Source organism: Physella acuta, unplaced genomic scaffold, assembly GCF_028476545.2.
Source record: "Physella acuta isolate Inbredline_101_S28 unplaced genomic scaffold, ASM2847654v3 ptg000918l, whole genome shotgun sequence".
Lineage (NCBI taxonomy): Eukaryota > Metazoa > Mollusca > Gastropoda > Physidae > Physella > Physella acuta.
The window spans coordinates 374,531-386,992 of record NW_026732435.1 but is presented as its reverse complement, the minus strand read 5'-3'; the positions used below and the strand labels follow the sequence as shown (position 1 = coordinate 386,992).

Sequence of the window (12,462 nt, the reverse complement as noted above, 5' to 3'; positions counted from 1 at the left end):
TGTTGTATGGAGTGAACGAGGGTACAAGGGAAGCGACTGGTCGGGTGACAGCGGCTGTGTTGTGAGCGAGAGAAAGGTGGTGCGTAGGGATGAATGCGGACGGCAGTTGAGGGTTGAGTGTCAAAGCAAGGAGGTGTATTTTGTGACCGGAGGACGAAAGATGGCGAAATAAAGAATTCTATAATAGTATCGTGTTGAGCTTTCTTTGGGATTCCTAACACCCTCACAGTTACCTTTCTTCTACAAGCAGAGTTTCTTCCAGGCATCTCTTCGGGGGGAGGCCTCCCCCCCGAACGAGATGGATTTTATATAGTAAACATACACTTTTACTAGTGTGCGCCACCCCCCCCCCCCGAAAAATGTTGACCACCCCCCCCCCGAAAATTTCAAGTGCCACCCCCCCCCCACGGAGAAAAAAGCCTGGAAGAAAGACTGTATACAAGCCACATACAAAGTCAACTCCACCTCACCCCTTCTCACTGCTTCCTATGTGCGGAGTGTTTCTATATTTCTATAGGACATTTTCTACGGAGATGGGTAGGGGTACTTTAAATTTCGGGGGTGGGGGGGGGGGGGTGACACACATAAATTTACAGAGGTGGGCCACTGTTTAAAGTATACATCTTCTAAATAAAATTATATATTTTTTCTATTTCATCTGGTGTATGTGTGCTTTGGGTGGATATGGGGGGGGGGGGGAGGGGGAGCGACGGACGTGCTCGAGGGGGGGGGGGAAAGAAGATAATGGGCTGTGTACCACACAAAGTTTCCTGAAAGAACCTGTGTGTGCGTGCTGTAACTTTTTACTCCCTAACGCAATAAACATGTTGAATTGTGTACTTCTGATGTTGTCGACATAATCTAAAAAAAATAATCATTAAAAAAGTTTAAAAAAACCCACGTTTACTCATTGAACTAAAAAGTAGAAAATAAATGCTATACATCACAACAATGCAAGCGATCACTCTACTATAAGCGATGAAAAACGTGGGGCGCCGAAGTAAAAGTTATATTACTATTGATTATATAATACTATTGACTTTTATTAGGGTGCTTGTAGAGAGTCAACAGTATTAGAAACTGTGAGAAAATCACCGGGCCCCACGTTTTTGATCGCTTATAGTAGAGTGATCGCTTGCATTATTGTGATGTATAGCATTTATTTTCTACTTTTTAGTTCAATCAGAAAACGTGGGTTTTTAAAAACTTTTTTAATGATTATTATTTTCTACTTTTTAGTCTTTGTCTGTTTGTTTGCATTAAAATCTTGCTATCGATTTTATCTTTTCACTTTTTTTTTGGGTAAACGAAGACAACTCGTAAAAAGACAACTCGTAAAAAGACAACTCGTAAAAAGACAACTCGTAAAAAGACAACTCGTAAAAAACACGTTGTGTGAATACGTTAATTACTAGAACTCATAGATTTGAACCCGTGACGAGTGGGATAGCAATCGTGTGCCCAACCACTCAACCATATCGTCCCCCCCATACTGGCCACCAGTTGTTACGGTTGTTTGTACACAAATTACAGTTACTGGGTTAAGTCCCTTTTTCCCCCACGTTTTTACTACAACGAGCCAACCCGCGGCGTATCATACGCCGCTATTTAGTTGATTTATTTTCTACTTTCAGTAATTCATAATTTGTGAATTCGACAGTACCAATGCTGCCACTGAAAATATTTGCTTTAAAACACTAACCCCCCTCCTTTCCCCTAACCTCGACCTTACACCCCCCCCCCCGTGAAAGCAGCCTCCTCTTAGTTACCTCCTGTAAGTTTAAAGTCAGTTCAAACTTAATTATCTGCCCCTAATAGCCGTCACTAAACCTGGCTTTACGGTTTGTAAACATTAACGTTACCACAGCTCAGCAGACCATGTGGGGGTGGGGTAGGGTGGTAGTGATAGTGATAGAGAGAAAGAGAGGGGACTGTAAGGAGGCGCTTGCAGCTTGTTTTCTAACGGCTCGCAGAGGAGAATTATATATACGAGCCGACCCGCTATTTAGTTGTTTTTTTTTTCTACTTTTCAGTGATTTATAATTTGTGAATTCGACAGTACCAATGCTGCCACTGAAAATATTTGCTTAAAAACACTAAACCCCCCTTCCCCCCTCCCCACGTGAAAGCAGCCTCCTCTTACTTACCTCCTCTAAGTTTAAAATCGTTTCAAACTAAATTATCTGCCCCTAATAGCCGTCACCAAACCCGTCTCTATGATTGTAAAATGTAAACAGCGTGAACCACAGCTCACCATACCATGTGAGGGGGTGGGGGGGGGGGGGGGGTGGTAGCGATAGAGAGGAAGAGAGGGGACTGTAAGGCGCGCTTTGCAGCTTGTTTTCTAACGGCTCCCAGAAGAGAATTATATATATATATATAGAATATATAGCGGTCTAAAATGCTCATAAAATGTTTCCATGGATCAATTTAGTAATAATAACAATTGAATATTCTATTGTCATCCAAAACAATGCTTCCCTGAAAATTTCAGCGCGCTAGCTAACTGGGAAGTGCCAGAAATTTCGATCGCAAGATTTGATTGGAAAGACAGAGACGAAAGCAAGTTAAAGAAAACGTGGGAACAATTACATTCACTTTATAAATGCTAAATAAATGTTTTGGTATTGTATTCTACACCACCGGGAGAAGGCAAAATCTAGCGGTAGAACGCTAGACTGCTATCCCGAAAGTCTCGAGTTCGAATCCCAGGTTCAAATCCGTAGAACGTCCCTGAATCCATCCAGCTCTGATGAGTAGGTAACTTATGATAGAGAAACAAAGGCAGCTGGGGATAGTGCTGACAACATTATCCCTGAGGTCATTGAATCAGGTGAACTCTACTTCATCTGGCCCACGTATCTATCGCACACACAGGAACATGTGATTACAGCAACGAGTGCTATGGCCAAGTTTCACATGGGATGTTCCCTATGTACAAATGCAACAGTTAAATTATCGGTTATCCAGTTCAAAACACAAGAGGACCTACACAAGGACATACACAAGGACCTACACAAGGACCTACACAAAGTCCTACACAGCGACGTGCGTCTTGAGAATACAATATCTACATGCCCCAGTCCTTGGCCTATAAAACAGGAGCACTTGATTACACTTCATACGTACATTTAAAAGAAAGTAACTGGTTGGTTAAGAGAGATTAAAAACCAGGAGATAACGGAGTAAGTACATTTTGCCAGGCAATCGTAACACCCAGTGTTTCTTCCAGACCTTTTTCTCCGGGGGGGGGGGGGGGGGGGGCGGTAAACTTTCTTCGGGGGGGGGGGGGGGGGGCGGACACTGGCGGTAAAAAAAATTCGGGGGTGGGGGGGGGGTCTTAGCCCCCCGGAAGAGATGCCTGGAAGAAACTCTGGTAACACCCCCCCTCCACACCCCCTTCAATCCGAACTCCCCTCCTTATATATATATATATATATATATATATATATATATATATATATATATATATATATATATATATATATATATATATATATATATATATATATATATATATATATATATATATATATATATATATATATATATATATATATATATATATATATATATATATATATATATATATACTAGCCGTCCCGGCCAGGCCCTGCTCTGGCTTCTGTGAAAAACCTTTCTGTTAAAGACCATTACCTGTGTGTTTAGTAATCATCATAAACCCGGCATTGCCCACCCAAACCATAACCAACCAAAACAACAAAACGCAAACATAACGCTAACACAATTACAAATACAAAAGAAAACAAAAACCTAACAACAAACCCAACCACAACCAAAAACACCAATACAAACACAAAGAAAAAACAAACAAAAAAGCAAACGAAAACAAACCAAATCCAAACGCAAAACCAACCAAAAACACAAATACAAACCCAAACAAAAAAACACAAACAAAAACGAAAAAAGAAAGAACAAAAACGAACCAAATCAAAACGCAACCACTAACGCAAACCCACCTAAACACAAAGAAAACACTAACTCGAACATAAACGCCCGGGGCGGAATCACCTGTTTTATCTTAATGAACGACTATAGTATCCCAACTTATTCACAGTCTTTTGCACTCACTTAAACGAACGCGCCTGTTTCAATTTAATGAACAATTTTAATACTCCAAGCTTATCCGTAAAATACCTACAACATTTGCACTTGATCAATCCCCGCTAATTATGTAATTATTTTTTTTCCCAACACCAAAACAAAGTAATTAAAAAGTAAATTCTTTTCCACAAAATGCAATGGTTTTATAAAGGGAAGTAATTGTGTTTTCCTAATTTATCAAAGGGAAGTAAGTGCTATAGGACTAAATAAAGACATAATTAGAATTTTTGTAAAAGATGATATTTTTTTAAAACTTTTGTTGAATGAACATGCCGACAATCATTACTATAATTTGAAAAATGAAAATTATTTCCCAACACTTTCAATAGTAATTTTTTAACTCATAAATTTAGAGAAATGCGCACGATAATATTCTAACACTTTAATCCATCCAAGACCAACGACAAACATATGCGTTACAGAATTGAGCTTAATATATTAGATACTAGCCGCCCCGGCCAGGCCCTGCTCTGGCTTCTGTGAAAAACCTTTCTGTTAAAGACCATTACCTGTGTGTTAAGTAATCATCATAAACCCGGCATTGCCCACCCAAACCACAACCAACCAAAACAACAAAACACATACATAACGCGAACACAATTACAAATACAAAATAAAACGAAAACCTAACAACAAACCCAACCACAACCACAAACACTAATACAAACACAAAGAAAAAACAACCAAAAAGCAAACGAAAACAAACCAAATCCAAACGCAAAACCAACCAAAAACACAAATTCAAACCCAAACAAAAAAACACAAACAAAAACGAAAAAAGAAAGAACAAAAACGAACCAAATCAAAACGCAACCACTAACGCAAACCCACCTAAACACAATAAAAACACTAACGCGAACATAAACGCCCGGGGCGGAATCACCTGTTTCAGCTTAATGAACGACTATAGTACCCCAAATTATTCATAGTCTTTTGCACTCACTTAAACGAACGCGCCTGTTTCAATTTGATGAACATTTATAATACTCCAAGCTTATCCGTAAAATACCTACAACATTTGCACTTGATCAATCCCCGCTAATTATGTAATTATTATTTTTTCCCAACACCAAAACAAAGTAATTAAAACGTAAATTCTTTTTCACAAAATGCAATGGTTTTATAAAGGGAAGTAATTGTGTTTTCCTAATTTATCAAAGGGAAGTAAGTGCTATAGGACTAAATAAAGACATAATTAGAATTTTTGTAAAAGATGATATTTTTTTAAAACTTGCGTTGAATGAACATGCCGACAATTATTACTATAATTTGAAAAATGAAAATTATTTCCCAACACTTTCAATAGCAATTTTTTTAACTCATAAATTTAGAGAAATACGCACGATAATATTCTAATACTTTAATCCATCCAAGACCAACGATGATTGAAGATATTTAAGCGATGTCGATGTCGATAAAATCATCATTTCACGTTCGTGTCCAAGACACATGGGGCAGATGAATTAGAGTTCATCTGTTTCAGAGATCCCGGCATCAGAAGGGCTAGTCTGGTCAACATACTTTTCCCACACGCTATTTTCTTCAACGCACCTATAAATTTAAACAGAAGTTGCAATTCTTTTGACTTTTATTTCTTGTTTACAGTCCCATGATTACCGTTACTGCCCCCCCCCCCACACGCACGTAGCCCCTCCCTCCCAGTTTAACGACCGTGGGTTCAAGTACTGCGAGGGCGACGTGACGAGCTAACAAGCCCAGACCCGACAGGTAAGACTAGATCAGACAGGTGAGGCTAGATCAGACAGGTAAGACTAGATCACACAGGTGAGGCTAGATCAGACAAGTGAGGCTAGATCAGACAGGTGAGGCTAGATCAGACAGGTGGGACTAGATCAGACAGGTAAGACTAGATCAGAAAGGTGAGGCTAGATCAGACAGGTGAGGCTAGATCAGACAGGTGAGGCTAGATCAGACAGGTGAAGACGGTATCAGATGATCAGGTGAGAAGGTTTTATCCGTCTAGTGATGTAACCGTGTCAGTCCGTTTGATGAAATGTAAGCTCCTTTCCTTTTGTCCCATGCACCGTCTGATCTGAAGTTGAAACAAGAAAGAGAGGAAGGGTTGGTGTTAGAAAAGAGTTATCCACATTACACAGGATGACATTTAATTCAGTGTTTATCCGGGAGAGGGGGGGGGGGGAGTCGGACACTGGTAAAAGTTTATATTTTCTATTAAATATATTTTTCTATTTCATTAGTGAGGGGAGGGGTGTGAAGGGTGGGGATGTGCACGTGCTCGAATGGTATGTGTGTGTGTGTGGGGGGGGGGGCAATATCCGCCCCCCCCCCCCCCACCACGAAGAGATGCCACAGTTAAAAGGCTGGAATTTTCTGTACGCCGCATTAAAATGGTTCAAATTTAAATTTAAACATATTTAAAGAGCTGGTGTTTAGTTTAACTATAACCATATTTACGGGCCAGCGTCACATTTTTACCACACGTAAATCGACATTTAAAGGGCAAATTTAAACGACAAGTAGAGGGCTGCCATTGAATTGTAACCAGATATGAAGACGGGACGTGAGGTGTAGCTCACATTTAGGTGGCCGGACGATTAACGATATCCCCTTAAGTGGTGTGGTGTGGTGTGGTGGTAAGATGCTAGGATTACAACAATCCCGGCCATAGCCTCAGCCAAGGTAACCGCTAGCGTCCCTTTTTTAACCTGACGGTCCATGGGGAAAGGTGAAGGTCGGGGATAGTGTCCACTGAGCTCTGAGGAGGACGTGAGGACGTTCAGGGGGAGAGAACTAGAACGGCAGCCGTGTACCCCGGGGGCAGCAGGTAGATGAACTCTACTTCACCTGCTTTTATAACCATATGAACTGGGTGCGTTAGTTTTATACTCACTCTAGATTCCTATACTGCAGGTAGATCTCTATGTTAATAATGTTATTGTCCCACGGTATTTTTCCCATGGATGAGGCTGGCTAAAAGACATTAATTGAGTTAGTATGGGCTTGACCGAAGAACCAACGACCTATCCAAAATATTATTACAAGGGACTGTGCTAGGAGGGAGAAGAAAGGGAAAGCAAAGACGACACTGCTACTACATGGATTGGACAGGGATGCCCGTCTCAGAACTAACCAATAATGCTGAGGACCGAAATGGATGGCGGTGAGTTATACGGTAAACCAATTAGGGTAAAAGATGATGATGGTGATATATATATATATATATATATATATATATATATATATATATATATATATATATATATATATATTGGGTTTGAGTTAGGTACCCATCAGAGCTGAGTGGACTCACGGACGTTCTACTGACTTGGATGCGGATTCGAATTAAAGATCTTCTGGTTAGCAGCCTATATCACTACCGCTTAGGCCACTCCGTCCCTCCGTGTAAGTGCATACATATATATAACGCCCTGAGTTTTGTTTATATTTTTCTAATTTCAGGGAATCTTAAAAAAAAACCCTCAATTATTCATTCGATAATAGCCCATGTTATGCACCTGATTAAACAGACAGCCGCACCAATCAGCCGGTTGAAAGTTCGGGTAAGTTTAGTTTAAAAATAAGATATGAGCTAGCTAGTGTACAACTGTACTTAAATAACGCGGGTTGAGATTTATTTTCATGGCGCAAGGAAATAATGTTGACATTTATGTATGGATATTTTCCACAGTGAACCCCTGAGTAGTATAGTAGGTCCCCTTTGGGTATTATTGAGGTGGAGGTGGAGGTAGGTGGAGGTGGAGGTGGAGGTGAAGGTGGGACAACTGTTGCATATTTTGACCGTTATTGATTGATTTTCGACCACCTGTTGATTATTTTGACCGTTATTGATTGATTTTCGACCACCTGTTGATTTTTCTTCCTGCTTTTTTGACCACCGGTTGATTATTTTTAACCCGTTGTTGATTGTTCTTTAAACACCTGTTGATTGTTTTGACTAGTAGGTTATTGTTTTGATCGGTATGTTGACCACTTGACCACTTGACCACGTGTTGGTCAGAGGTGGAGGTGGAGGTGGAGCCCCCTATTGATTTGTTTGTATTAAGGGTTAGGGTACCTAGTCGTTGACAAATTGACCAGTTGTTTTATTAACGGTTAAAATAAAGTTATACATTTGTTGACCAGTTGACCAACTGACCAGTTGTTGACCAGTTGACCAACTGATCAATTGTCCACTTGTTGATCAGATGTTGGTTGTTTTTATTGACCTGGACGACAGTCCAGCTTTAACAGTATATAGTAAAATATTATTTCCCCACCCCCAGTGGGGGTGTTGGTGGGGATGATGCGGGTGAAACCCGGGGGGCGGGTAGGAGAGGTGGTAGCAGGTGGTGCCCCCTACCCTTTGTGTGTTGCAATCTCATTCTCCCTTTGTCTGACGTCTGTGTGAGCATGTCCTTTTGTGTGCCGCTACTCGCGTCATACACAAAGGCAGGTGCCGTACCCCATTGTCTAATTCAACTCACGCGCCTTTACTATCGATTTTTTTTAAAAAGTTATGTTTAAACATGTTGACCGTATAAAATCTTTGTTGAATAGGACTGGTGGATGTCGAATTCTACTTGTCTTAATATAAAGAGATACATCACGTGTCAACACCCGGGCGGTTATTCGCCCCACTGGTGGTTTCTACTTGCTTGTTGTGTTTATGGCTTGCGTTTATTTACACACACACACACACACACAACTTACACACAACTTATATCACAACAAAAGACTTCTTATATTTTATGAATTTATTTCAACTTTCTCCAAGTCATCAAACGCTTTTAAAATGTCATATCTCAGGGTGAGTAAACGTTCAAAGGCTACACGAGAGAGATTATTTCCAGAATTATTAGGAAATTTAAGATCTGTACCATCCATAAGATCTCTAAGATTTAAAGTGTTTTTGTTCATGAATTGACTAACGATCGCTACTTTATAACCACTGTCATTCGTCGTTCGTATTTCCGTCACTTTATTACTACTTCTCTCCACAAGTAACCAATCTTCACTAGACATCTTGAAAGCGCAGAAATAAACGTTTATAATTAGTCCCAATAAGTGGAAGTGTTAAACGTGATATAAGTCGATCGTTAATATATTGTCTAGCCGGTGACGCTGAAAAAGGTTCGAGGATAAATTTTAGGCTAGCTCCCCGAACTTTCTTCAAAACAAAATAAACTGCGGTTAACCCACAGCTGTTGGTTACAATGTCTTGCAAAACTCTTGAATTGTAAACGAATGGTCTGTTTGAATTATTTTTTATAAAAGCCAGAATGGCGGGTTCACGCGGTGGTAATCCAAAACTATCGAAATAAATAAATTGCGATAGACCATATAAAAAAGACCAACCCAGTGGCTGCCTTTATCCTTGGACGAATCTAAATTTATACTGAACGCCGCCTGCTTCGTTCTATCGATACGCGTAGGTAGTTGATCGCACGTTACAACACCAAAGAGATTTGTGCGTTGTACAAATAAATCTGCGGCCAGTATACTTTGTAGTTCTCTTGTGTTCATTTTCGTTTATAGGACGCTTTAGGCGGTGTAATCTGTCAACACTTGTCTCGTTTTCGAAATTTCTAACACCGAATCTAGTTCAGCATACGCAATAACTTGAATCGGTTCAGTTGTAACTTGTGAAAATTTAAGTTCAATGGAAACAGGTCCAGATTTAGCCAATTCAAATTGTTCACCACCCAAAAGACTGGGGCTTAAATCAAAAGCAAACAAGGTATAGCCGTTCTTAAAGTGTTTATAGTCTATACCATTTCCAGCATCTTTTCCAACCATACCCAGAGAGAGGTTACTATTGAAAAATGCTCTAATGGCTTGATTCCTATCAAAGTCCATGACCAGTGGTTTTCCCGATAACGATCGTCCATCAACGCTTACATTTAAATACGTCAAGTGAAAATGTTGAAAATTGAAAGGGTTTTTCGTGTAACTACCATTAAAGGCTGTAGAGGCGACTAGTCCGAGGACTAATCGGGTGGGTGTTTGACTCATATACAAATTGTCTTGATTGTGACTTAACATTCCTTTCGGTATAGCAAAGGTCTTTATAACAACGCGTTTAAAAGGGTATTTTGCATTCATTCTCGTTAAAGCCTTTTCATGCGCGATAGAAATCGCCGGGTTAAGTCTGGCCTTTCTAACCACCAATGTTGCGTGTGTTATCACCGCTTTATACCCCTTGTTTTGGTCTGCTGTCAAGAGAGTGAAACTGTCTTTTGTGGGTGTAAGTTTAATTTTAATGTCAACCCCATTCAGCATATAGCGATCTTGGGTGAAAATGTCAGAGTGTATACGTCCCATCATATCGATCTCATGACTTTCAGCAGCGGTGGTGCGGCGAATCCTATACCCATCATTATTGTCATCTTTGAACTCCTCGAAATGATAGGGTGTGTCCATCGCATATAGAGCGACCGATAGAGACCCATTCTTGGCCTCACCCCCGTAATTTAACGTAGCCTCCAGATAGGCGCGATACGGATAGGTGTTCTCACTAGCGGTGATTAGTGTGTCGTTGAGAGAAATATCCACTTGTGAAAATAAACTGTGCAAAAAATAATTGATGGGTGCGACATCAGAGTCCTCTGGTATGGGATCACCATTCGCTAAGGTCACCTTGGCGCGCACGTGTAAATATGTGTTGAACAAATCTAGATAGTCTTCACTGTTGTCAGAAATTGCAAATTCTATAGGTGCACTTTGTGCCAAGGAGGCTAGGGGATGTATTTCAACAAATTGACCCTCTTCGACGGCAGTTTGTGTCGGGGGTGTACTTAATAAATCCAATCCAGAATGTAAGCACTCACATGAACTTGGGTGAATAAGAGCCATGGTTAAGCAAATATATCTGAATACTTGGGATGCACCTTCTTACGCTTAGCACACGCCTTCGAATGGTTGTGACTTGCTCTGTAAGCTAGTTTTATTCGTTTTTCAAAGGGTTCACCTGGTGGTCTCGACAGCGCACGCTTTCTTCTCAACTCGCTTCCTCTTTGGTTTTGTCCCAGGTGATCAACGGCGCCTTGTAATAAACGATGTCCAGCTTCCTTGGTGTGTTCTTTGAACGATTCTCCAATGTTTCTTCCCGCTAGTGCATCGTTTGCAACATGCAACCCGGTACTAACACCTTCTCTGGGTAAAGCCTTACCTCCCGTCTTTATCCAAGGGAGGACCATTCGACCTAGACCACTAAAGAAACTACCAATACCGTGTCCTCTCTGATTTCTTCCACCGATAAAAATTGGTAAACCATGACCGTACTGGTTACAGTAAAAATCTTCGTACAATTTAGGGTTTCGATGTAAAAGGGTATGTTTCACCATGGTGTGAGTTATTCCAGATCGAAATGTTTACGTGGTCTAAAATGGAGTGTCAACACTGACGTTCCACTTGTGAATGAGAGAGATTGTCCCAACTCGTCGCATAAAAGTATTTCCACTGTGTCGAATGAAAATCAGTTGAGGGGGATGTAGTGGGTTTTGTCGTAAATATGAAAAACGGAACTTGGTTTCTTCTCAACGATCGGTACGGACCGAAGCAAAGGGACCATGACATCGCCAACCGGTCTCGTTTCTACGAGGTCACAATAGACGAATACCGTTTTTACTTCGTCTTCAGGGATATGTTTCTCTCTAACTCTACCAGGAACATGCAAATAGCTTGTCAACCTGTCACGGACGGTACTTTCTATTCCTGTCGCAATTACTTTTACGACAACTTTCTTAAATCCCTTGTTACAGTTTGAAATTACAACTTCCACTTTTTGTTCATCAATATCTCTTTTTATTAGTTTTTTTTATATTGTTAACAAGCGAGTCTATGTAATTATATTTGGTCTGTCGTAATCCATGTATAAAAAGGTTAACGTCTTCACCTTCTGTGCTGGAATGATACTGGAGCCAAATTTCATGTTCCCTAAGCATACAAAATGCACTCGGCATTTGAATTTCGACCAGACCAACCCCATAGTGCGAATTCACATCGATAGTCTGTGGCAATTTAACGAAGAAATGCCCAGCCTCATTGTCTGGAAATACATTTGGTGATGCATTGCTAGGCAGGGTCACATAAAAACTCATTGTAAAATTTTGGTTCTTGCAATGGTTGGGTTAGGTAAAATATAACCTAGACAGCTGGATAACAACACGACCCAAAGTTTTCCCTCTTTGTCGTCGAGTGTTCCACGCGTCAGATTAAATAGTGAAAAAGCGATGACAACAAATATAACCAACATTTGAGACATGAAAACAATTTCCGGTCGTGTCCTTAGTCTACCGATCCAGCTCGAAATGGTCGAACCGATAGAAGACGTGGTGGATTTGGGTCTCACCTCAC

At 40.5% G+C, this 12,462-nt stretch overlaps 1 protein-coding gene across 1 annotated transcript; it reads right to left on the bottom strand.

Annotated features, from left to right (window-relative positions):
* Nucleotides 1–9,648: 9,648 nt before the first annotated feature.
* Nucleotides 9,649–10,959, bottom strand: LOC131953373 (uncharacterized protein F54H12.2-like). The gene has a single exon (XM_059316535.1). It carries the CDS (start codon nucleotides 10,957–10,959, stop codon nucleotides 9,649–9,651), a length of 1,311 nt encoding a protein of 436 aa, XP_059172518.1.
* Between the last annotated feature and the right edge of the window lie 1,503 nt (nucleotides 10,960–12,462).